Genomic DNA, 26,332 nt, shown 5'->3' with positions numbered 1-26,332 from the left:
TCGTAATATACTTAGTTTATTATCTGCTATTAGAAGAAATTTAAAAGAAAGGGTTAACAAAACAAAACTCTAACGAAAAATTAGCACAGAAATAGAGGAACACCAAAATTTTAATGAAACTCGCGACCTACACAGAAAAGTCATCAAGAAACATCTCTTCTCTCTCAACAAAAATTTCAAATTAGAGTCAAAATTTAGTGCACTTTTTCCAAAAATCGTTCATAACTCCTTTATTTGAACCATTGTGTATAGATACATCATATGACAAAAGAAGCGGAAGCGTTTGGCCGCTAGAGGTCGCCTAAACTGACTCTAGTTTTTTTGTTACTTTTTAAATATCTCAAAATCGTCTTAAGTAAGAGGTTTGAAATTCTTAGCACAAACGCACCTCATTGTCTGGGGAACAAAGCTTTTTAAGTCACCGAAAAAAAAAAACGTTCAACCACAAAATTTCAAAAGACAGAAGTGAATTTCACAGTTAATGTCGTCACTGCCACTTTTTCTGGGACAGAGTATTCTTAATTCAGTAGCGGCTCGTGGGTCTTACTGAGGAGAAGTTTAGAAAAAATTATGCAAAAGATATCTGTTCAATCTGTTGGAGTAACTGTAAATTTTCGGTTTTTTCTTTCTATGAAACCGGAACCAAATTTTCATAGGATTGTCGAGGGTTTTGATTATCGTGCCTCTACGGCTTAAAAGCTGAAAAATAGAAAATCAGCAGCTCTTTGAATTCATTCAGCATTCCCTAGTTGAACATAAAACTTTTTAATTGCATTTTACTATTAGTGCATCGTGTGGAAATGCGAACAAAGAGGGAGCCCTTTTCGTATCCGTTAGCACTCCAGGTTTACAAATGGCACAATTTTAAAAAAGCACATATAAGTCAGCCGCCGGAACGAGTAGCGTAAATCAGCGGCGATTGTTCCAGAAGTGGGATTTTGGATGTACTTTTCATAGATTGCGGTTACGGTTTAGGTTCTTCTAAGGGTCGCCAAGTCGTGAAACTGTAGGTTTAGATCAGATATTAGGTGTGTATGAACTTGTTTGCAAGATGATGACGTTTTGCCCAATGACAGGCAGATCTCGTGGATATAATAAAGTGTAATTGGCCTATATGTATTTGCTATTATATTTCCAATTAAATAAAAATATGTCATCAAACAACAAATCAATCACAATACGACAATTATTTTAAAAACCACCGTGACCATTATTTATTGGGTAAATAATACACATTCGCCAACTTTTATAATATTTCCTATATCAATACTACCACTGAATTGACTTAATTTTAGGTTTTCTATTTATAACAGACTCCAAATAAATTCAGTGACATTTTATTTGTGATTTATTTAGGCGTATTAATATTTGCTTCATATTGGGTGCAATATGGTTGATATTGTTCGAAAATGTACAATGTGCCAGTGAAGTAAATTTATTTTAACTAGTTTTCAGTTGCAACAGCACATATTTTTTTATAAATTTAAAACTATCATAAATTTGGTTTTCGTCGCGTTTATTATAAGGCCACTATTAGTGTTGTATCGTCTGCATATCTCAGATCTGTAATCTTTTTACTCGCAATTGAGATTAGTCCATGCCAATCATCCAATGCCTTTCTCATTATGTATTCTCTATACAGTGTGGAACAGCCAAATGGAATAAATTCGATAACGAATAAATGAGAGCGTAATGCGAAAAACGCTTGGACACGTCGATTTGTATTTTTAGATGCGCATTTAAAAAAAATAATAAAATTGTGAGGGTGTGTCCTGTGACAGTGGCCGATACCAACTTTCTTATTTTAAATACAACCCCCTGTATATTATTAGTTTTTTGGATTCTTCAGAAAATTCTAGACATAATTCATGTACAATGTCCCATACCTATCTTCAACTGTTTCGGAAATATTAAGTGTTTTCAGATGTATTACAAAAATTAACATTAAAAAAAGAAAATTATTTTATTTCACAAATTCGCTACATTACACTCAATACTTATTTTCGCAAACATTTTGACCATCTCTTACATTGAAATTAATGTTTTTTTGTTTTTTTTTACATTGTTCTAACGTTTTCTAACTAAAATTATTATGAAATTTGTAGTACTTTTTGTACCACAAATTTGTACAAACCGCCTCCAATCAATTAAAAAATATCTTTATTAGTTCCTACGTAAAGTCCTATATTACTATGATAATGCATTCAAGTTTAACTGTAGTTAAATAAAACAACGTTTTCGACATGGTACTTCTAAAAGACAATAATTATTCTTCCACATAACTAAATATTAAGGGAAAAACCAGAACTGTTGAAAATATGAAGTTCCTTGACTTGTTTATGTTATCCTTGTCCACACATTTTAATTGTAATGAATGAAGCTATTGTGAAACTAATAAATTATAAATTCATATTCCTCTTCCAAAACCCGTTTTGTAAATTTGTTGAAAATAGAGCTTTAAAAACGAACTTACTACTTATAGGTAGCAAATTTGTTGTACAAAATTGCAAAACTTGAATTGCTTCTAAAAGTTTCACTTCTGCAAGTTTGTTAAGATTGAACCTAAAATTTCATATGCGTCACGAGCATATCAGATGTTTCTGCCCTCAGGCGACTAAAGAGCACTCGAGAGCTTTCAGTAAAAGGATTCAGGTTTCATAGAAATGCTGTTAAAGCGGAAATTATGACTGTAATACGACGACATAAACCAAATTCCAGTCGCTACGTTGTAGATAAGCTGGCTCAAAGTTGGTGTATTATTGTCTTACGTTTGCCACTGCAAACTAAACCGGATTGAATTAGTCTGGGCTCAAGTGACAGGATACGTTATAACACTGGTTTAGAAGAAATGACACATTAATAAGCAGAACATATTTGCTCTTGGTGTAAGCATTCTTTTTAATATCTTGTATTAAAACTGAACTGTAAAACATTCTAAGATATCACAACTAAACTTTATATCAAAAATGTCAATAGAAATTGGTTTGGGAAGTTATGCGGTTTAACTTATCGTAAAATAACTCAATAAATCTTTTCCTTAATCAGATTTGTGCGACTTACTAATTTTTAGGCGTTTTACGATATCGCAGTTTGGTCGTTCTGCTTCTTCTATTTGTTCTGGCAATCAGATATCTACTTTATCACTGAACTTTCAATTTATTTTCATTGCTTTTTTCAAACTGTTAAGTTGTTTTCTTATCATCTCCTGTGATTAGACCCAGAAACAAAACCTCGATTAGTAATTGGACAACGAATTATATTTGTTGTGATTTCAGTGTTGATTGATGAGTTTCTTAACTCCCAAAGAAGTACTGACATTTAAATGGGTCAAAATTAACTTTGTTTAAAACCATTAAATTATGTACATACGTTAAAACTCATTACAACATACTTTATTTTAAGTTAACGCTAAATTAATGAATAGAGTTAGAAAATGAGAAATATCTCCATAGGGAAATGGACCCATATGTTGTACGAGAACAAACTTTCCACAAAACAAAGTGTTATGTTATAATTTTCCAACATCAAAAACAAGAACTAAAATTTAATTTAATGAAAATTTTGGTTTTCACAGTCTAGGAACTACGGAATAATTATTACTATAACTTTATCGTTTTAGCGTATAAAAATACTTTCAATTATTGTTATAATGCATGCATGTGAGAAAGGTCCAAATGTATTTATCAGAAATCGACCGTAAAATGTTATCACGTTTAATAAAATTTTATAACTTGGAAGGCTTTATTTTGCTAGATATTTCGATCCAGTATTGGCTTTCCCTGTTAGGTCATCTTTATTTTAGCTTCTTCCATTGCTATTTGTAGGTAATTCTGCTCTTGCTACTGTTTGATATGTCCACCACAGATGCAGTGTTTTTCCTGATATCGATAGAAAAGCAAAGCTTATATCAATGTAATATTATGACTTTCCATTTACTAAAATGAACATTACCGTCCAATTTGACTGTCCTCCAAACCACTTCTTCTGTCATATGTAGTAGAACCCCACAAAACGTAGAACAACACTGACCACACATAGCATTCCAAAAACCTTATTCTAACGGGGAGGTTAAGATTTCTAGTTGATGGCGGTTTTTGTGGGAATCGGATTTGTTGTACTTTTCCTTGCTCTGCTTCCATATTCACTTTAAATTCCCATACTTCTGATGCACGTTTAATTAAGACGTTTTATATATGAAAGGGTCAGATTACCTATTAAAAACATGGTTTCCAAAATATTAGAGTAGTCCGGGTTTATTTGCACACAATGCATCTTGTCATTTAGTTGAGCCTTATTGGAGTTAACGGAATGTAAAAATTGTGATTAAAAGTTTAACGTAATTTGTGGTCGAATTGATGCTCCTTCCAGCATGCAGAGCAAATTTGACGTCAGCATGACGTAATTTAACAAACCAACTGTCAAATTACGTCATCGTGAGGTCAAATGATGATAACGATCAGTCTTTCTGATTATTCAAAGCTACTGTGATTTAAAAAAACAATTACAATGTTTACATTCTAATTTCTCAAAAACTACTGCACAAAATGTCAACATATTCTATTGACTATTCTACTCTATCAGATAATATAGAGAGTGTTCCATTAAAAACGTATCAACTATCAAATATTTCTCTACACAAAATCAACCACAATAAAGTTCTTAGCAAGTTTGTCGTCTATCGAGTTTTCGGTTTTTTGGATTTGTCCTGCCTCGGACGGTATATTTTTAAATATAAGTGCCCAATTCTTCACTACTTCCATTCTATGACTTAAATTTGGAAAAAGTATTTTTAATTTTTATTTATAAACGGAAAAGGAATAATTGAATGAAAATTGGTGTGGATAATTTATGTGCACCCTTCCATGACATGCAACCTCTCCCAAACTGTTAATAAGAAATTCGTCCATCTTGGCTTAAAAGCTTACTTCCAATATCGTCGTCTCCCTTTTATAAAGATTTATCGAGTGACACCAGGCCAGCAGGAATGCGGCAGTTTTTATCTACTTTGCCAAAGGAACTATGCGAAGAATTTTCGATATTTTAAGAAAATATTAGAATTACTTCCGACAGGTTTGAGACCCCGAACTTTTAAATGGCTTTTGTCGACAATCGTGCGGTAAACTCAGTCAATCGATGACAGTTCTTCAGAGATTGTCTGATGGGATAAACTTCATGAAATTCAAATAGGCGCCTAACGTATTCACCCTTCCGCTGATTAGCATGGGAAGACTTGCACTGTTTACAAAAGTCGAACGGTATGTTTTGATACAATTTGTGGCTGAGGGATTTGCATGTGTTTTACATGTAAGCGCCTGATAATCATAAAAGAATCTAGGATACCCGTTTGGGGAGATTTTAAATATGCAGCTGTGCGGAATTGCGCGATAGGCGACAAAACTTTATTATCTCATAAAGCTTGCCAACAATAAACCTAAAAAGATTCGTATTGCTTTAATAGTCTGCTCGACTCGAGCGCAAGTTTTTCATCGTTCCTTCGGGGAAGCTTTCTCCCAAAATAATTCTTCCTTCCTTTTGTTATGCGTACTTCCTCAGCAAAGTTATTTTATGGTTAATAAAATCGTTTTAAACCCTCGGGTCATAGTAAGAAATATATATTTCATCGAACTTTCCTTTAAATCGTTGACCAAGTAAATTAAAACGGATGACTTCTCGTGTTTTCGTTTTCCGGTCTTTAAATCACATTTTCACATAGCCAGAGCTAATTCGATTGTGGACGGTGGCGGCTATATTCTGCTTCAGGCACGACTTAATATCAGCCTAAGGAAGAAAAATATACACCATTAATTTTGATCTGTCGGGCTATATGGTATTTTTCCACCCTGAATGAGCTTTTGTATGGTTCGGTATTGTTGGAAGGAACGGTGTTTACTTTGACAGAATTATAAATTGAACTTTGGGACACGGTTTTCGGATTAATTTAGTTTTAACTGGCAAAAAGGTAGAATTAGAAAGACGTCATGATACATTTAAATTAATTGAAACTTGTTTCATAGTAATGTCGGATCTAAATTTAAAAAGGCCACCCTTTAGTCAGAAAAGTTGCTAATTACTTTACTGACGGAATCTGGTAATTACATATTAATTCGTGTAAATGTAAGTTCTTTGAGACATCTGATGTTATCTGAAAGTTGACCTTTCTAGACTACATTACAGCGATACATAATTTATAAGGAAGTCCAAGTTTGCTTTTGGTATTAGGATAAGCTTTACTTTTTATTTTCAATTGTCAATATAGCTTGTCAATTATCGTGAATGACACATTTACAGGAATATCAGCTTTGGAACTGAATTATTTATTAGTGTTTTTCCAGCTAAAGGGGGTTTTTATTTTTAGATTGCTATAAATTCTGTTATCAAGATTGTTTTCCATATGCTGCTTAAATGCAAAATAAGTATACATTTTGAGGTTATGCAGAACTACGCTCTTTTTTCAGAAAAATCCTTTTTGTCATGATGAGCTAATCAACATGAAAGTTATGAAGTAGTTTTCAACAATTTTTTTTGGTTTCTGGATGATTAACAGTACCATCACAAACTAATGTAATTTTGTTTTTGTTCGGAATTTTAATAAGAAGGTTTTTCGGTTTGACTAAAACAAAAATACGACTAGAGATGTAAATAATGGACTATTTTTTATACACCAATGAGAAGAGCATGAAATTTACTATAATGTAGAGTAACATACTCTTGTTTCCTCACAAAGTATCTTAGAAGTCTGATGTAATGCAACTAGCAGTGCCACAAGCCCCTCGAAAAGTGTTTCAAATAATCGACAATTGCCTATACAACAATGGAAAGAGCATTAAATTTGCAATATTGGAGAGTAATTTGAACACTCAGTATATCTCATACTAAAAGAGTTCCACGATTAACAAATGCTTTCTGGTGTTTGTCGATTTGAGTTTTTGCGGCAGAATTGTAGTTTGATTGACGTTGCATTTACTGTTTGTCAGGATACTTGATCAAAATCAGTCAAATAAGTATTTGAGGAAAATTTTGATGAATAAAAGTTGAGTAATTTTTGACACCATCAGTATAGCTTTGGTAAGTAACTTGGTGCAGAAAAACTGTTGGTCATTGTAGAGGTTTTAGTGTTAATCAAATTAGTCGCTCAATTGCACCTCCAAACTCTGGTAGAATGGCTCTTTAGTTCTGCACTTCAATTAGCTCCAGTACACTTTCACCATGTATGTTGAGCTGTACATCTTATTGCAACAGCACACCAGCAAGCACAACAGCATCATCCTCTCCAAGCATTCCAGGTACTAGTAACAGGTGTAAGGGCGTTCTAGATTAATAGGTTTTGAAGTACTGGTGTAACGGGTTAAGGACAACAAATAGCAACTTGTCCAATCGAGAAATATGCCTGAATCAGAGAAATTGTCAGTTCTTGTCCTTAACGGCCTAAACCAGTACTTCTAAATCTGTTCCCTGTACAATTACGGCAACGTTTCTTCGTCAAATTTTGGCACTTTGCCACATTTCTGCGTTTTTTCACAAATACCAATGATTACCTTAAGTAAAGCTTCAATCTGGTTATGCATCCTTCCATTTATTTCTCATTTCATCTTGTATGACGAATGTTTTCGACTTTTTCACTTTCTGATCTATCCAGCAGTGCAACTCTGTTCGACTAATTTCGCGTTATTCAGCGTTGTTTTTCTTCTTGTTTTCTCTCTGTCGACGTTTTTCTTCCTCTTGTTCTTCTCTCTGTCAGCGTTCTTTGTCCTCTACTTTTCCAATTTTATAAACATCTTTAGCAACTCCTCAATTTTAGCATTCTTTTTTCTGCACGCAACATCACATAAAAAAGTGTTTTTATAATATATTGACATTTATGAAAGCAAGTTGCACATTATTAGGTCAATAACGGCTAAATTACATTTCTCTTGTGTATAAATTTGTTATGAAACTCCCTAAGGCTCTGCATAGTATTTGACTGCCATTGTATTTCCAACGGCAGGTAATTGAGCTCGTCATTATTAAATAAAGTTTTGTGTACAGAACGGAGCTAGTTCCTATGTAACATTGTCCTACTTTTACACCATACAGCGTAATAAGTCAAACATAGTTCGGTTTTCCATTCCTCTACCGTTAACTAGTCGTGAGCATTCATTTATTAATAGCAGCTGGAGTGTTGAGTAATAAGTCAAAGGGAGTATTGGCCCATTGCCTTTCACTGAATGGGGGGAATCAAATTTGAATCGAAACTCGCTCCATTTGTTTGTCAACAACCCGAATTAATGATTGGCTTTGTTTCAGGATAAAGGAGCAATCGAGTCCAAGATGTCTGCCCGGCGTTTGAATAGAAAACCCACGACGACGCCAACTACCAGTCCGGACCAACAGATTACTTTCGACCGAGTTTCGCGGTATAAGTACATTCAGGAAATAATTAATTCCTGAAACTTTACGGCTCCGTCGTGTTGCCGGAATTTTTCATCCGGATTGAAAGATTTTCATTAAAACTTCCGTCGTTATCGCGGAAGCGGAATTTAAATTCGAATCATCAACGTCAGAGAGTGTTTCCGCTTTTTTCTCCCGATGAAAGCTCGCTAGTCATGTTTCCCACTTAAAGACCATGGGCGTCCGCAGCAGGGGATTCCCTACCGTCTTCATTCTCCTCTTCCTACTGGGATCGGGGATCTGTGGAGACAGCAATTTTATGAAAAATGCCAAAATCAGCACCAGAATTGTGCAAACGAAATATGGCAGATTGCAAGGTCTCCTTCTTCCTATGGATCAGTACCGTTATCTTAAGCCAATTGAGGTAAGATAATTTTATTAAGTATCTTAGAACATGTAGCAGATTTTGGTGTAAATGTCAACATATCATTAAAATTACATTCGTCGTTCGTTATGTTTGAATGTAACTACATATAATATTTATGACATGTTAATACTGAAACTATTAAACAAATATTTCAGGTGTTTCTTGGTGTACCCTACGCAACTGCACCCGTCCAAATGAACCGATTCAGCCCCACCAAAGCACCTTCACCATGGGATGGAGTACGAGTATCCGACAAGATGATGCCTGTTTGTCCCCAGAAACTACCCAACATCTCCAACGAGACCGCAGCCCTTGAAAAAATGCCCAAAGGAAGGTTAGAGTATCTCAAAAGACTGTTACCGCTCCTCAAAAACCAAAGCGAAGACTGTTTGTATTTGAACATATTTGCTCCTGCTCAAGGTAAGTGGATCTTCTTAATTTCACACTGCTTGCGTAAAACCTGCCTTATCCCCCATGAGGAGAAAGGGGGCGTTGGAGCATGGAAGCGTATTTAACCTGATTACGACAAGGGGTTAAAATCTAATTATTATTTCCTTTGTTAAGGGGTTTTTACTTTGTGGTTTGTAGGCGCAAAAACCACGTATTCACATTCCAGCGCCATAATTTTGCTAACGAATTTAAGGGGTCGCACCTGTTTATAGTTAAACGAGTTGTCGGATTAATTTAAATATAATTTTTATCCAAGCATAGAGTGATTATCTGTCGTGACGAAGAAAATTTATCATTTACTCAGCCTAAATAACGCGATACGCGAAAAACGTTTCAAGGTAATTGATGAACCGAGATTTTCCGAGATTTCGTGTCTCGGTTCATCTTTTTTTTCCGTTCGTAAAATAACAAATATAATGGTCGAGAGCAAAATGTTTCATGAACAATGTCCGATTTTATTAAAACCTAATTTATCTTTGTAATCTCGGTGAAATTTGATTGAATTTCCAGGCTACAAAAATTTTCCTTTACCGCAATTTATAGAGAAAACCAGTCGTTTTCTTACTTAAAATGCACGGCCACAAGTCTGAACCGTTAATCTCTAAGTCGGGCGATTTCGTGTCTTATGGTCGCTCTATACAGATTGTTAAATGAGTTTGTATTCTATCTTGGACCTGATCCAACTTGCATTACTGCTGATCGATTTTACCAAATTTATCCTGGTTTTCGTATTAGTTGGGAATATTTGGCGTTCTCATGTGACTTACGATATAAGGCAATCGGAAATAAATTTTGTACTTTCTTGGAAAGGTCACGTTGCTATATGATTTAAACATTAAATTGGATTGATTACAATTTATGAAACATGTAAAGAAAACCATTTAAAGAATATTCTTTAACATAAGCTACTATTAAATGGGTCTGTCAGAAAAAGTCTCAAATAATACCAGTACGTCTGAAAATCCTGTAGGAAGGTGATCGCCACAATTGTACACCAATTATTAGTCATGAAATATAAAACTATGTCCAGTCAAGACCGTCAAAAGAATGTCAAGCAAACATTGATAAAACACCAGAACGCCTATTTCAAAGCCTAAAGTTCAAATTATAAGCAGAACACCTAAATAAAAGCAAATTAGCTTTCTTATTTAAGAAGATATCAACGTCTAGACAACCGAATTACGTTCAACGGTGAAGTACTCCAAACGTCGGAATATTATTTAACACAAGCATGGATAAGGGATCATCAGATACTCCAAAAAATTGCCATATTTTCAAAAGATTCATGAGAAGTCTACATATTTGTGGAAATGCCAGTTGTCAAGAAAATGGAACTTCTTAAGATAAAGAAGCAAGGAAAAAACGTCCGCTGGGTTGGTGATCCTAGTAGCAATAATTACTCGTAATACAGCTGCTCTGAAGATGTCAGTCTTAGTCTTAGTTAATATTGGTAGTTCTATTTTTATTGACAGTTACTAATAATACTAACTACAACAAAACAGGGTATAGTATATGGACAAGATATGTCTATGCTCTCAAAGAGACAGCTGCTTGAAAATATGCCAATTTTTTTACAGAGTTTGCTAATAGAGGAAAGTTTAGAGAAAATTTTTTAAAAGAAAAATTCTTAAATAAAAAAATTATAGAGAGGGAATAAAATATTTATTGGAAACCTAATCAAGTTTCGAGGTTTTTTAAATACTGTAATTAGTTTGATAATGATTTTACTCTAAAATTTTGGTCTATGCTATACAAAACAGAAAATAAACCATAAATCAAAAGTAATAATTTTTTGCTGTGAAAATAGAAAATAGATTGCAAACTTTGGGTAGATTATCTATACCGCTTATGTGACATCAAGACAAATTCCATTAAAAAAAACAGATTATTTCACTGCATTTACAGACAGGGATATCAAATATTATTACAGCTATTCAGCATACAAAAAGCCATGTCTGGTGCGGGCTTTGCATTATTCAGGGCTGAGAAAACATAGCAAAGACCTGCATTTACAATTACTGCATTTCACCCAGAAGTTGTAGTAATTATAATTATTTTAAGAGAAAAGTTCTGAGCTTCCTTGAGATCAAAGAATAAAAGTTAATTTAAAGTTAAAACGACCGGGCCCAGATTAAATTTACCCCCTAAAGCTAACAATGAACATATTTTTGCCACTCTCCTTAGAACCATCTCATTTACATGATGAACTCGTCTTTTTCCTTTTATTATTTCACCCTCAAGTAGCTGATTCAAGAATATTACGGTCATCATACCGAAGTTCCTTTACCACTATCTAAAGAACTACTAACGAAATTTACAATCTAAATTATTCGTTCCGAAGATGGCGCGGAACAAAATAAACCAGGAAAAGAGAAAATTGACATAATGTAGACCGTTAAAATAATCGTTGTAATGAGCATTAAGTCTGCAAAGCTTGAGAATGAGAAAGTTGCCGGTGAGTTTATCAAGTAAACGGGGAATTCCGGGACAACTGAGCGACAAAGATACATTCCGAATACTTTTCCGGAAGGGGAAAAGTGCTTTATATAGAAACCGGACTTTTTTTGATTTGACGTATTGCTAGGCAATGTATTTCCTATAATAAATTATTATTGTTTGAAAACTAATAACTTGACTGACTTGTCTAAATCTCATGACGTTTTTTACTTTAAAATTCAAGCAAAACGTAAACTCCGCTTAATATTACGCAACCAAATTAGACCTTACGACCGCCAAGCGTCCATAAAATCCCGGTTTGTATATTGTGCATGCACCTCTAAGCCAAAAATCTCAAAATGGGTTATGGAAAAGGGATTTTAGGCTCTCTGTTTTTGCCATAGGCCTTAATAGTCCGTATTTTAGTACCAGCGGGATCCATATTGAACAAAGAGACGTAAACAATGTGGTCTCTAAGGGATTTAGTTCGTTGTTAGTTGCTAGTAATTCGTTAAATAATTTAGTTCAGCGTTCGTCCTTTCGGGACTAAAGAGAATTTTTGATGTACAAGACTGGACTTGGACTGGAAGTTAATGTTTTCATTGTAAATTCCCTGTTAAAGAAGGAATATTTTGTTTTAGTTCAATTTAAGAACCAAGTGTACTTAAAGGAATATTTGGTTGAGAAATCAACTATTGCCAAATGACAACGTTTTTTAAACCCCAAAATTTATGTAGTTTAGAAGTAATTCTGTAACGAGTTATGCAAATGATACACTATATTCAGTGGCAAAATAGATTATGCAAAATTGACCATCAAATGGCAAACTGTACAATGTAAATTGAACCGCTAAATATTCCATTCCATCGTTTATTCCCCCAATAAAGCTCCCAAAACCAACATAAAAGATAAACTGGCAACAACATCTGTTTGAAAATAATAAATTCAAATCTAAAATGTACGGCTTAACGCTTTATTAAACCCCTTGTTTCCCTTTGGTTTTCATTAATTGAGCAAATAATAAAAGGTGGCGACCCTTTTGTCCCGTTTCGTTTCAACTTATATAAACGCAGCTTGTTTGCGTCCTTTTTTTGTATTGCAGAAAATGGCATGTTATCGCCAAAGGTTGGCTCACAATTAGTTGTTTGTCGAGCATTGTTACAGCCCACAAAAGGCCCTGACGAAAGATGACAAAAGGGAAATCTTCGGATAAACCAGATGGTTAATTAGCATCGTAAAGGATTTACCAGTACGTTTTAGATATTTCTTGCATGGCCTGAAGCTTATCCGTAGCAGGAAAAAATTGTCAATAACTCGACGTGAAACTGAAACCCGTATTTACCCAAACATGAGAAGAAAAAGGATCCCTTATTTATGGTCAGTAAATTTCAAAGGATCGAATGTGAATCCGCTTGAACGACTTTCGATATCCAAGGCCTACCAGAGGAAAAAAAACAAAGTAGCGTTGAATTCTCAATGAAATGGGAAACAATTTTACGCTCTAAAGATATACCGTTTCTTTTATAGTCTAGACGTATTTTCAACATTGTTTAAAGTTTGTTGCTTGAATTTTAGTAGATGTTATGATTCCAATATAAATTTTTCATTTAAGTGCAACTTTCAAGGAGTTTTCGTTTTGATGCTAATTATCTGTTCTATGTCCACTTAGCCCAGCTTTGAAGTGTTACACTGAAAAGGTTCTATAATCAACCTCTCCTTGAATACATCGTTACCTGCCTAAGATCCCTTCTTCTTCTTCTTCTTCTTCAGTCTTTAGATATCCACTCCTGGACAAAGGCCTTTTTCACGTTGTTCCTAGCAACGTGACCTGCCCAACGCCACTTCAATCTCGCTATCCGCCCAACAACGTCACCGACCCTTGTTCTTCTCCTTATATCCTAGTTTCTGTCACTGGGAGGATGTACGCATTGTAAACCACCTTTTTTAGATTGATTGGAATAGTCGCGCTGCGAAAGACATAGCTGAGCTTTCCAAATGCTATCCAGGTGGGTTTGATTCTTTGGGTGATCTCTGATGTTTGATTTTCTTTTCCAAGTTGGATGTTGAGTGCTAGAAATATTTATTCTTTGACAATTTCCAGATTCTGGTTCTCGAGGGTGACCTTAATATTGACAGGGCTCATAATTTTAGTCTTTTGAAGCTTCATTCGGAGGCCTAGAGCTTGGGAAGCATCTTTGATTTCCTGGATTATTGTTGTCAGTTCATTTGTGTCGCTGCTCAGGAGAACGATATCATCAGAAAATCGCAGATGGATGAGGCGTTTTTAATATGTCACAAATCGACAAATTTGTCTATCGTTATCAAAACGGATTGAAATTAAATAAAACTTGTTACAAAAGGTGTCAAACGAGAATATCTAGCAAATCCAAATATAATAACACAAAAGTGTTTGATTTGCTTGAAACTCAACGTTTTTCACAATATTAGCTGACTTGCCTCTGTCCAATATGTGCACTTTACATCCATCAACAGCCATTTAATTACATTCGAATTAAATTCTCTCTTTTATGCTACTTCTATTTTATTCTGTAATCTGGACATATTGCACCTCGACTAAAGCTACTGTTATTTAAATTTAATAATAGAAAGCATTAATCAATTTGAGCCTCCGGATATTGAATTAAAGCCCGGTTAGCGGGCCTCCGCGCTGCCTTCTTTTCTACGACTGATGGCGTTCCTTTTTCCCTTTTTTTTTGCTTTATTGCAGCAGCATAATGAGGATCTAAGATTAGGGTCGAAGGTACAATGCATCCGTTTTTCAATTTATTAGGTTAGCTTAGAATGCACCAGAGCAGTTCGGTCGTTAGTCTGTAAAACCGGACCTATTTTGGAGAATCTAATTTCCTACGGATAGTTAAACGAGTTTGAATAAATATCTTGGATGCAGTCCAAGTGGAAATCGATTTAGTTGCTGAATACTGATTCTAACATGCTGCAGTTCGTTATGTTTTGAAATAGTAAAAATTCATATCAAAATATTCAAAATTTTATTTACTTCTAGTAATTGTTATGACGCTATATGATTGTGTTAGTTAACGCTTTACTTAGGTCGTGGGCTATAGCATAAAATAATGACAGTTGGAAGTATAATTCTATATATTATACATGGTTAATCACCAGAAGTCTCTAATTTAACCGAAAACCACCTCACTCAGGCAGAAGCTTATGGCTGATTGGTTGTCAAGTTATGGTTTCGTTCTCTTACCGACAATTTGTCAGCACATTCCTAAAAGATATCGTCGTTGTCTGACTTTAGGCCATGACCACACCCTTTACTTCCACAAAAAAAAATGCATCTAGTTGAAAGCAGAATCCGGAAAAAGACTCCAGTAAGGAATATAACCTTCACTGTCACATCCACGTTCATAGGTGTATACCATTTCCTTCTCCAGGAAGTGCTTCCCAACACGAAAAGTCCCCGGAGACCTTTAGGCCTTACTTTTCCAACTCAGGACTTCTATTAATCCCTCCAATTGGGGAACGGGTCATTGTCGACTCAGAGAACACCTAAGGAAGCTAAACCTAGAAGAGGACAGTACCTGCAGGTTTTGCGGAGAAAAACCAGAAACATCCCACCACATCTTAGTGGAGTGTTATGCTGTACGCCACAGAAGATGTAGCACCAACTGGCTGTGGAAGAAAAACCTCGAACAGACCCACTCAAAATCCTGAAATTCCTAAAGGAACTAAATTTTGAGGGGCTGCTATGAACAAGGAAACCTTGAGAGCAGAAGAAGATGGGGTACAATAGATCTAATCAGGTCGCAGAACATCTGTCACCATCCACACCTACCATTACCATCTCTAGTCACATAAAACAACCAAAATTTATATTTTACTAACAACCAGTGACCGATTCTTAGAGAAAACCTAACACCACATGTGACTTAAACACTCAGAGATCCAAATATTCATAAACTATCCAGATAAGAAGTAGTCTATTTTAACCAATTTACTTATGGTCTACAATGTGAAGCATACTTGGAAACTTTGCTTTATTGTGTCAGTCGAGTAATTAGAATATTTCAATCCCGATATAAGACGCAATAACATTTTCAGTCATTATGGATCGAAGTGAAAACATGGAGAACGGTCTTAGTCTCACAGCAAGCAATAATTATTTCTGCCGGTTTAATCACCAGTAATGTTTGGAAACTTCGGCTTGAATTGAGGCAAATAAGAAGGAAATTACTCTCGAGATTAAAGCCGCGTTGTTGCCACTAAAATTAATGGAGTTTAGCAAATAACGACCTAAAATTGATCGCTCCGGAAAATCTAAAATAAATATAATTTTTCTAACTCCAATTTGAAATACTAGTTATCTGCCTGTAAATGTTGTCGTTGCGGAGTAGTGACCGGCTAGAAACACGAGAATTAAATGGCTTTCTGAGCAAATTTTCCAGCAAAAGGGAACATCTCTCATATTACCAAGCACAATGGCTCGGGGAACAACAATTAAGTATTGCTCGTCTCCTTTCTAATTGGTAACGAGACACTAAAACTGTAAATCTACAAAATTGAGGGGCAAACCGAGCAGAAAATAGGGAGTCGTGTACATTATATTTGAAATTTATGTCTTCTGACGTTATACTTGTTATGGTCGGGATTGGAGGAGACGTGATAATTAGTTTTTAAAGTTTTCGGGAAATCAAAATATGCCTAAACCTCTCACTCTCAGCTTTAATATAGGAAATAAGATAATAAAGAAGATTCCTATCCATTTTGTAGGCTCGAACTACACCGTTAGTTCCAGATCATTACTCCATGAAAGATACTCGAGAAAGCACGTTTTGTCAAGCATATCGGTAATAACGCTGCGGGCAGCAACATTTCAGGAGACTCTAGAATCTATTCAATTGACGGCACTTGATTGAGACAAGACGTTATACAATAAAATTAACTTTGTGAATTACAATGCTATAATGAAAGATAATGATCACGGTTTACAGCCTCTATAAATTTTTGCTCGCTTTCCCAAAATACCCCTTTATCTCGTTCCCGATCTTTGCCGTAGCCTCATAACCCGATATAAATCTAACTTAATGGTCTTTAGTGTAAGCGAGACCTTAAATTTCAGTACGTTTCTAATACGGATTAAAAATAATCTTTGTTAATTGGCAGATTAGAAATTTGCTGCAGAAATTGCTTAGGTTAAGTAGTTGTTGGCAAGAGAGACTATTATAAATAATATTACTCTGACTACTTAAAATTATTGCCAAAATCTTAAATTAAGTAGATTTTTTTGATACTGCATCAGAAGAATCGCAGTTGTGTCTTTTAAAGAACTTTGTTTTGTAAACTAAACTAAAAATCTTAATAAAATACAGTGTGTTTAAGTTTTAGTCTGCGCATTTGTAGGTTTTACTTGTAAGTTCGTTAAGCTAGTTTTACCCTGAAATTCTTCGTGAATTTTTTTTCTAATTAGGTCGCAAATTTATTAGTTATTTTCAACCATTCACCATTTCCAACATTGTTTTCCTTTTATTCACACTCTGCAATCAGGTATTTGTCAATAATGCTACCAAAATTGTTTGTTTCGTATTTGTTTATGTTTGAGAAAGTTATTATTAAACTGAAAACTATTGAATGAAACAAAGCAATGAACTAAAATACCAAACTTAGCCTTATTTATTTTTGTAATTTTAGTGAAAAAGAAAATAAGAATATAAGAAATTCATGTTTTGTTTTACTACTAACTAATATTTTAATAACATTAAACTGCTTTGTCTTTATGTTTTACACGTTTGTTTATTTAATTAGATTTTTGCTTATGACAGTTTAAATGCATTTTTACCTGCCAAATTTTGCTGATTTTAAACTTTTGCAAAATTTTACTGAGGGGCCAGATTTACTTTTTAAGTCTCAATCCGATTAGCAGTTCTTTTCAACCCGAAATCGTTCCAATTTACTAGTTTGTCATTTCCAAGAAATGTGCTCAAATCCACATTACCATCCACTGTTCAGTTATCATCTTCCTTATTCGGTCCCTTCTTATTTCATCTCTTTATTCCAAAATTTAGGAGATCTTGTTAAAAGATCAATGTATTTAGCCATTTCATCTGGTTCTTCAATTATTTTCTTACTTTACTTACAACTACCTAAAACACAAAACCATACTAAAACATGGAGTATGCTTTGGTGTGTTGTGTAGTTGTACTGAGTCCATTGTTTGAAGCAAACTTGAAACTTGTTGGTAACAAGATAATTAAGTTTAATAATAGTAGTTAGTAGTTACAGTTTCATGTCTAGAAATAATAATTTGTTGAGTGCATTAGTAAATTGCTAACAAAAAACCTTTTTCGCTGCTCCTCATAATCGCTACTAAAGTTTTATTTGAAGTCTTATGAAACAAATATTGGTAAACAATCGTAAAATAATAATCGTTTAATTTTACTACAATAAAAGGTATTTTTCCCAAACAAAGCAATTCTATAAAACTTTATAATAATGTATTTAAGAGATTCTAGTGGCATCTTCTTTATTAGTATTGATGAAATATTGTTCAATAAGCTGAAAGGTTTTATTGGTACTCACAGTAACTACAATAATAAACAAGAAATTTACATGGAAGAACTAATAATGGATAAATAAGATACCAAGCCATCTGCAGACCTTTGTTAGACTACGGACATATAACTATGACAAACACAACTGAACGAAATAAACGGCACTTACAAACAACAGAACAAATCGCACTAAGAATAATAACACGAATAAGACATCCCCAAAACCCACTTCATAACCCCTCAAATGAGTTACTATACCAACGCACAAACTTACCAAGAATAACAGAAAGACTACAACAAATTCAAACAAAATGGAAAAACAACCCACATAACTGGACCATACTAAATCCTCTGTGTCTCACAAGACAGACAAGACAATCTCGCTTCCTATTTCCTTCAACTACCCTACTAGAACACTTACACATAACATAATCCTCAACACTACTTTAGACTAACTTTTTTTTTTTTTTTTTTTTTAAATATGTTATTTTGTAAATACTCTACCTAGTTAAGTTATGCCTTTTTTTTTTGTAATCATAATACAGTATGTATTTCTCATCACATAGGCAGAAAGACCAAACTGGTCGATAGCCTGTTTCGTTGTAAACGAAACAAAGATTGTATATATATATATATAAGAACATTTTTAAACTTTTAAATCAGATCGAAACAAGAGAAATGTAAAGAATTGTTACTCTGAATGCTGGACGATAATATTAGTGAGTTATGACATTAGATACGCAGACGACACAGTCCTCTTAGCTAAAAAAATGGAGACCTACGTAGGATCAATAATAAAATTGTATTATTTGAAGTGATGTTTTAAAAAAACAGTTTTTCTATGACTGTTTAATAATATGCTTATTAGTCACTAGTTTTGAATAGATAGATAGACCTCCTTTTGAATGTAACATTGCTTCACGTTTGCTGTTATTTGTCAAATTCAAAATATTTACCTTCCTGTGGCGTTGATTTTCCCTTCTATTATTCCTAAACCTGGATTTTCCCTTATATTACATTATTATGTCATATTTTATCAGATGACATTTGTCTGTCAGTTACAGCTCTGTCTTTTGTTCTGTTGCAAACCTGGAAACTGTTAAATTCAATCCCATAGAAGCACAAAACAACTAAACTACCTTGAAAATAACGAAATCAGTTTGACTTTGGTTGAATGCATTTTATACCTTGATCAGTACATTTTTGACATAATATACAACATTTGGTTGTGAGTTTCTGATTTAATTTTAGTTTATTTTTAAATATGACAACCGTCAAAATCCTTCCTATAAAGCTGTAAAAGCACAAAACACTCACTAAAATCTACTAAAATCAGTGTAAACAGTATTTTATAGCTTTATGAGCAGAGTTTTGACGGGTGTGACATTTGGCCAACAGGTTTAAGGACAGATCTGTCCTTAACCTGGAAACTGTCAACTTCAATCCCATAGAGGTAGAACACAGTGTGACTTTTGTTGAATGCATTTTATACCTTCATCAGTGCAATTTTGTCATCACTTAAAGATGAATAATTTTCTTCTGTACTTTCATTCATTCTTTATTGGATTTGAATTTGATTATTTACAATGACCAATAAAACCATCCATATATTGACCAAAATTAACACCACATAAATAAGTTTGGTAAAGCATTCTTAAATTGAGTTCAGCAAGTAAAATTCTTGACAACACCTTGTTAGAAACATAGTTTCAAGCATCTTAAATCTTTTTCCAAAGAAAAATCGTACTTTCCGCTCGTTAGACGTAAAATAAATTCACGTTTGTTAAATCGTTGAAAAAGGAATTTCGAAAAGCGAAGAAGACTGTGTGCTGAAATTCTTAAACAAAAGTAACGTTTTCATTTTGACGATTGACTTGGCTTTTGAGCAGGCTGAGCAACACCCCTGAACTGGAAAACTTCGAATTTATATGGAAATTTAAAATCAATCGTTCGACCGACCGATTGGTCTTCCATTTCCGGGTCGACTCTCATCTGTTCCGAATCGAAAAATGTATTTTCGAACTGTTTGCATTAGGACGGTTTTACTACGCTTTTGAATAATTGTCATGTCCTCGTTCCAATTATTCGCCGGCATCAGCTGCAGTGGCGTACGAACAAACAGTGAAACCAAAAAGCGAACAGTTACCTACTTTGCAAAGTGTCCTAAAGCTTCTAATTAGTAATAAATTAGTAGGTGTCATCGCCATGGAGCTGACGAAATTGCCGTAATGGCCGATTCAAACTACGATTGTGAATTTATGAAGCCGACGTTGCAATCCTCGTAATGGGCTTATTTGCCAATTGAACTGTGTTTAACTTTGGGTATCTTACTGACAGAAACTATTAATTACTTAAGTTGGAAGATCTGCGAGACTCCCTTAAGGAAAATCCGTCAAGCAAAATGATGCTAAACGGAGGCTTCCACTGTCCTGTCGTTAAACTCACTAAGCCTTTTGACTTGTACAAATTGAAAAACAACGAAAATCGTATTAACATAATCGATACCGGGATGGTTGGAACCCTAATTTAAAGGGCTGCTAGAAATACGTAGCAGAATTTTAAATATCCATTAAGGTCCGCCGAAAAAATTAATGGAGGAACGCCGATAGGGAAAGGACGATCACTGGTTGATAATTAAATTTTGCATAATAATTAAGGCGTTTAAAATTAGATGCTTCTTCCTGCTGAGACGTTGAACAGGTTTCTTTTTGGATAATTTCACTTATATTTTTACAAAGTTGTATATTAGAGGTCGATTTGTTACAAGACAATGTAGGTGTAAATTGAAGAAGAATGATGACTTGATGTGCTATTTCAGAAAGCTGGGTACTACATGTAGTACCAAACGGATTTCAGTTAAAAAATAGAGACTTCTATTGAGCATTTTTGGCTCCATGGTACGTTCCAGTCCAGTTATTTAATAATCCATATTGAATCCTCTGAGAGTGCGGTCGAGTAAAACTGCTGGTACTAGAGAAGGAGGAGAGTTAGATATTGCTTCAACAGCATGCTATCAGATTCCTAATTCTTGAAGGCAGGGAGCGAGACTCTCAATAGAAGTGTTGTTGTTGTTAATTAACAGAACAGTAGAAAGCACTGAAGAATGCGGATTATCACTTAACATCAGGAAAACGGACGAAATCTAAGCCTTAAGTTTTAAATTCACATTGTGAGATGTTACGTCCTGTCGGTTCTTCTCTACGGAATGGTTTGCGTGGACACTGAAATAGATCGATACCAAGAGGATAGAAGCATTTGAAATGTGGATGTAACGACAGAGAGAGTGACAAATTGTGAAGGATACAAAAAGAGAGAAAATTTACACTTACTATTAAGAAACGCAAACTGCAATACTTGGAACATATCATGAGGGGAGATACTGCAAGTAGAAGGAATTCATTATTGAAGAACTTGAGAGAATAGTACAATAATTTTTATTCTGAACGCAGTATCTACAATTAAGTGGTGGTCTGGAGAACTGGTGACCATCCTATGGGACTTCTTCCACTAATAGCCATACTTTAACATCTAAAGATTTAGTGTATCCACCATCTTGCAGAAGAGAGTATCTCCATTGAGTAAAAAAATACCATTTTCATCAATTTTGTTTTTTTAAAAAACGTATATTTGGTGGAAATTTTGTATGGTCTTCAGTATGCATATTATATTGTATATGTGCAAATTGTCATTCCAATATCCGCAATTACTTTGGAAAGTTACCAAACTAATGGAAAAATTGGTTCCCAATTTTATAAGAAAATAATATCTTGTACTTTTCGAATAGAAAAATGTAGGTCCACAGAATGAAGTTATTTTATATGCAAGGTTTGTCTTGAACTAAAATCTCTCTATAATATAATCGTCACTAACAAAAGGAATGTAAAATTGGGGTCTGATTAGTGAGTCAGATTTCCGTACTAGTCCGGAAATGTTATCGCCCTTCCGGTAGGAAATGTTATTCCCGGACTGTTATTTATTAATGGATTGTGCGGCAATGTTTATATTTAGAGCAATATACTTCTGTAACAAAAACCAAGACAGAATAAACTAAGCAGTTAACTTATTCATCTTCGTATTAGTCTAAATAACCTTATTACACATTATTATGTAACAGTATCTATCGTAAGAATCCCACACAAAACCTGCTAGATTCTGATAAATTGCCTGCCCTCAATAATTCTAGATTTCACGAGTGAATTCGTTTCGATAAAGGTGAATCCCGCCAAACATTATTTCTTTTTGTATTTAGGTTCGATCAGTTATTACAACATAGAAAGGTGCGTTTTATCCCTTATACGTATAATGGCATTTGTACGTTTATCCTGGAGGTATTGGTTTGAGGATTCAAAATCCATTAAATGTCGTTCAAGCGCATCGCTCTATTTCGGTAGGCTGTGTTTCTTCTGAATGAAATCCATTTAGATGTAAGTGATTTTTTTCCTTCTTCTCACCAGTCGTTTTTAAATATCCGTCAAGGGTTTATACTGAAAAGGTGTGGTATCGAATTGACATAATTGTAATTGGTAAGATAATGATGAATTTTTGGGAAATTTCGAGAAAATAGTAATGCAGGAAGGAATTGGAAAGTAAGGGACAGGGACATAATTCACCATTTGTCTTGCTTCCTAAAGTGGCCATAATCCATCCAGTTTCCTGATATGTAAACAGAGTAATTATTTTAGAAACCTGTACTGTTGTGTAAAGTTAAGAATATACTGCCATTCTACATTTCTGATATTAACAGATAAAGACCTGAGCAAAAGTAACGAGCAATTAAGTAGGTCACATACTCCTCGTTTCGTCGAGTCAGCACCCGCAAAACGAGCACAAAAATCCAAAAATGAATGCCAATATTAACATCGGAACTGGGGATCATTAAAGCAATCCCCTAAATTAACCCCCAATCTGTACTGCATGGCGCTTTTTTCCATTACTTCTGCTGAATTAAGCTCGCAAAGCAAAATTTCAACAGTCAATCTTTTTACCGTAGGGAGCGAATAACGATCAGATTCTCATAAACCGTAATGTGTAATTTATTCATCGGATGACAATCCAATCAAAATATACAAATGGACAGGAATACTAGATTACAGTGTAGATTGATGTTAACAGTGTCATTGTGGTTTTAACGAACGCTATTGTAGGGTTTTCAGTGTCCAATGCTGCTGCAATTCGCGATAAAGGGTGCTGATCAAATATCCGGAAGGTAAATTTGAACGGGGCGAAAGTTTGCGGTTTGTGAATATTTCGCTGTTGGTTCGTTTGGGGAAAAATCGAGTGGGTTTTTTGAACAAAATTGCCGTGAAATTGGGTTCAATGGCCGTAAAGTTCGTTCATCAAATTGTGAAGGATAGGTAAAGTGAAGTTAAGTCTGTGTTTACACTGGCAAATTCATCTTTTATTAATTCTTCAGAAAGTAACCGTTTTAAGTAAACAGTTATAATGAAACCGTTTACGAGTTATGAATGAAACTGAACTATAAAAGAATATGAGCTTAATATGTATGCTCATACAATAGTGAAGACCTAGAAAGAGTAACGTTGAATTATCTGGGGACTTGGTTATGTAAAGACTGGTATTCAGACGTAGAAATATAATGATGGATAGAAAAATCGAGGTCTTCATTAGATTTAAAAACGTCTTTACGAACTCTGGATTTGACTTCAATCTAAGAATAAGATACACAAAATGTTACTTATGGACCCGTACTGTTGTATGGTATTGAAGGCTCCACAAGGTTAACACAATGAATAGACTGGAAGCATTTGAAATGTGGATCTGACAAAGAATGTTTACTGCACACGATAAAACGCAGGAAAACAGCGCACCTGGGACATGTACCATTTGCTCCAACTAATAATAGAAGGACAAATAGAGAGAAAAAAGTGTATAGATAGAAAGAAAATCGTGGCTCCAAAATTTCAAACTTTTGACAGGAATAGGAACACCCAACCACCAGAGATAGGGAGAAATGGTTAGAAGTGAGCGGAAACAAAAGCAGCTGAAGGAGATAAAACCGATTGATACGGCATTTATGGAGCAGTTTCTAGAGTTGGGGATGCCATTAATACATTCTAACTCATAGAGTGGAATACAGATATCACCAGATGTTGCACAAAATCTATTTTAAACGATGTTATTGTTGTTCTTGAGGTCTTTGACGATCACGGTGTTTTTTAACAATTCAAGAAGGTTTGTTTTTTGATAGGACGTTATGTAGTGGACAACTAGGGATAGATAATTGAAAAAAACAAAATGCAAAATTTGTACCGATTTACGCAGCATCGCTATAACCACAGTGCAATCTGTAAATCTGTAATCTGTGCCACTTTTATATCTGTGTAATAGCTTATCCTTAGTTCGCAACATCATTAACAAAGAACGTTCTGTCAGTAGCATCTTATCCTTCGGAGTTGAAGAGCCCCATGCGGTGCATCCTTATATTGGACACTCTGTATCTTGTGTCTGAGTATTCTTGTCCCGAAACTCAACCCTAGAATTTCTAGTTTTAATAATACTTAAGATATTGGACACTATTATTTGTCAAATTCTGTGTGTGTTGCACAGCAAGTAAACTATAATTTATCAAAATATTCGTTTGAGTAAGGCACAAAAGCAGTTTTAAGTAAGATAAGTTTAGATATTTCCTTGGTTTATTAAGTCTAAAAACAAGGATCTAAGCAGGGTAAATGTATTATCTGAAACATGTATGCTTCTCACTTATCCCGCCACTACTTTTCTTCTGGAAATTCTAAAATCACTGTATAGGATATATTGAAATGCGCTTTTTCAATAAAATATTGGGTTAAAGTTTGCGGTAACTAACTTCAGCTTCTCTCGTGCACAAAAGGACACTGCAACAATAGTAAAGTCACTTTCTGTTAACAAAGAATTACAGTTCAATTTAACCAATCCTTGTCGCACAATGGGCTACTTCCGCATTATCTCAATAAAACCTGAAATCGATTTTTCCGCTTTCAAGCCCAATTTCATTCCAGGCTAGTAGGTACATCTGGTCTCTGGATTCCCTGTCCCAAAGTTAAAACTTTCGCGCTAGGCTAACGTACATGGATCCGCTGTGACCAGACCTAAGGTATAAAGAACCTACTTATATCGAAGTCATAAATCTTCCTTAATGACTCCTTGTATCTGTAGGATACCTTTTCGTCGACTTTACTGCTCCTCTTTGATTTCGAGTAGATCTTTTAAAGGGTTCGCAGACGGAACGGCCCGATAAATCACCGGTCACGTCCGCCCCTGGAAAACATCGCGGCTAATTTGTGATGCTTTTATCTGCACACCACGGAAAGTGCTAATGTTTTATCTAAGCTCTGGTGTCGTTTCACGCCACGAACATGCCTTGTCGTCTAGCTGTTTTATTTGGGTCGCAATGGGTAAAAAGTTTTGACGCACTGCCACGCTAAAAACAATTACAGACATGCTTAAAGTTGCAGAAAATTATGACATATTTCAGTTCTTTTGAATGAATTGCTCACTTACGTTCTGATACTGAACAACTTACTCTATACGAAGTTGTTGCAAAAAGATATAAATATAACTACTTGTTGTGCCATTTGAATTAGATAGAATGTGACTTCTCAGTTTAGTAGAGATCTTGACGATATTCGTACTTATAACAGTCGGAGCCGGGCAAGCAACTGAAATAAAAGAAATTGTTTACTCCAGTTGCTTTTTAATTTGCGCACAATTTTGTTTTTTTTTTTTTCGTTCGGCAGCATTGCGCAAGTGGACACTCGTGTCGGGCACAACTCGCCACCTTAACCTGGGACTACTGCAACGAAACGCATATTCACTCAATTTTGGAGGAATGTAACTGGATCTGTCGTAGGAATAGGACCTCTACACAGCCAATAGAACAAATTCTATTGTCTAGTCGACAGGGTTTTTACCACTTGGTTTAGTTTCTTGTCAGTAAAAGGACTTTCAACTGGAGTTGCAGTTTCTTCACAGTTTTTAGCAACAAATTTTGACTCTGGATCATTTATTTGCTTTACTGCTTCCCCTTATTCAGTTTTGCTACAATTTTCTTCAGGAAAATTACAGAGCTTGTTTTTATTCTTCAGCAAACACTGATTCTTCCTATCTTCTCAACGTCTACAATCAT

The 26,332-nt window shown here is 34.8% G+C and overlaps 1 protein-coding gene across 3 annotated transcripts in view; it reads left to right on the top strand.

The window, feature by feature from the left end:
• Nlg4 (Neuroligin 4) overlaps positions 1–26,332 on the top strand; it is a 204,534-nt gene that overhangs the window by 116,907 nt on the left and 61,295 nt on the right. For all 3 annotated transcript variants that reach the window (XM_081976990.1, XM_081976989.1, XM_081976991.1), the window contains 2 exons: positions 8,284–8,791; positions 8,950–9,214. In XM_081976990.1, coding sequence (XP_081833116.1) covers positions 8,603–8,791; positions 8,950–9,214 — 454 coding nt within the window. In that variant the 5' untranslated portion in view covers positions 8,284–8,602. The remainder of the gene's footprint in view (positions 1–8,283; positions 8,792–8,949; positions 9,215–26,332) is intronic.

This window comes from Ips typographus, linkage group LG4 (genome assembly GCF_016097725.1).
Source record: "Ips typographus isolate SLU linkage group LG4, UJ_Ityp_2.0, whole genome shotgun sequence".
In the NCBI taxonomy this organism is placed as follows: Eukaryota; Metazoa; Arthropoda; class Insecta; order Coleoptera; family Curculionidae; genus Ips; species Ips typographus.
This window is presented reverse-complemented; position numbering and strand designations above follow the sequence as displayed.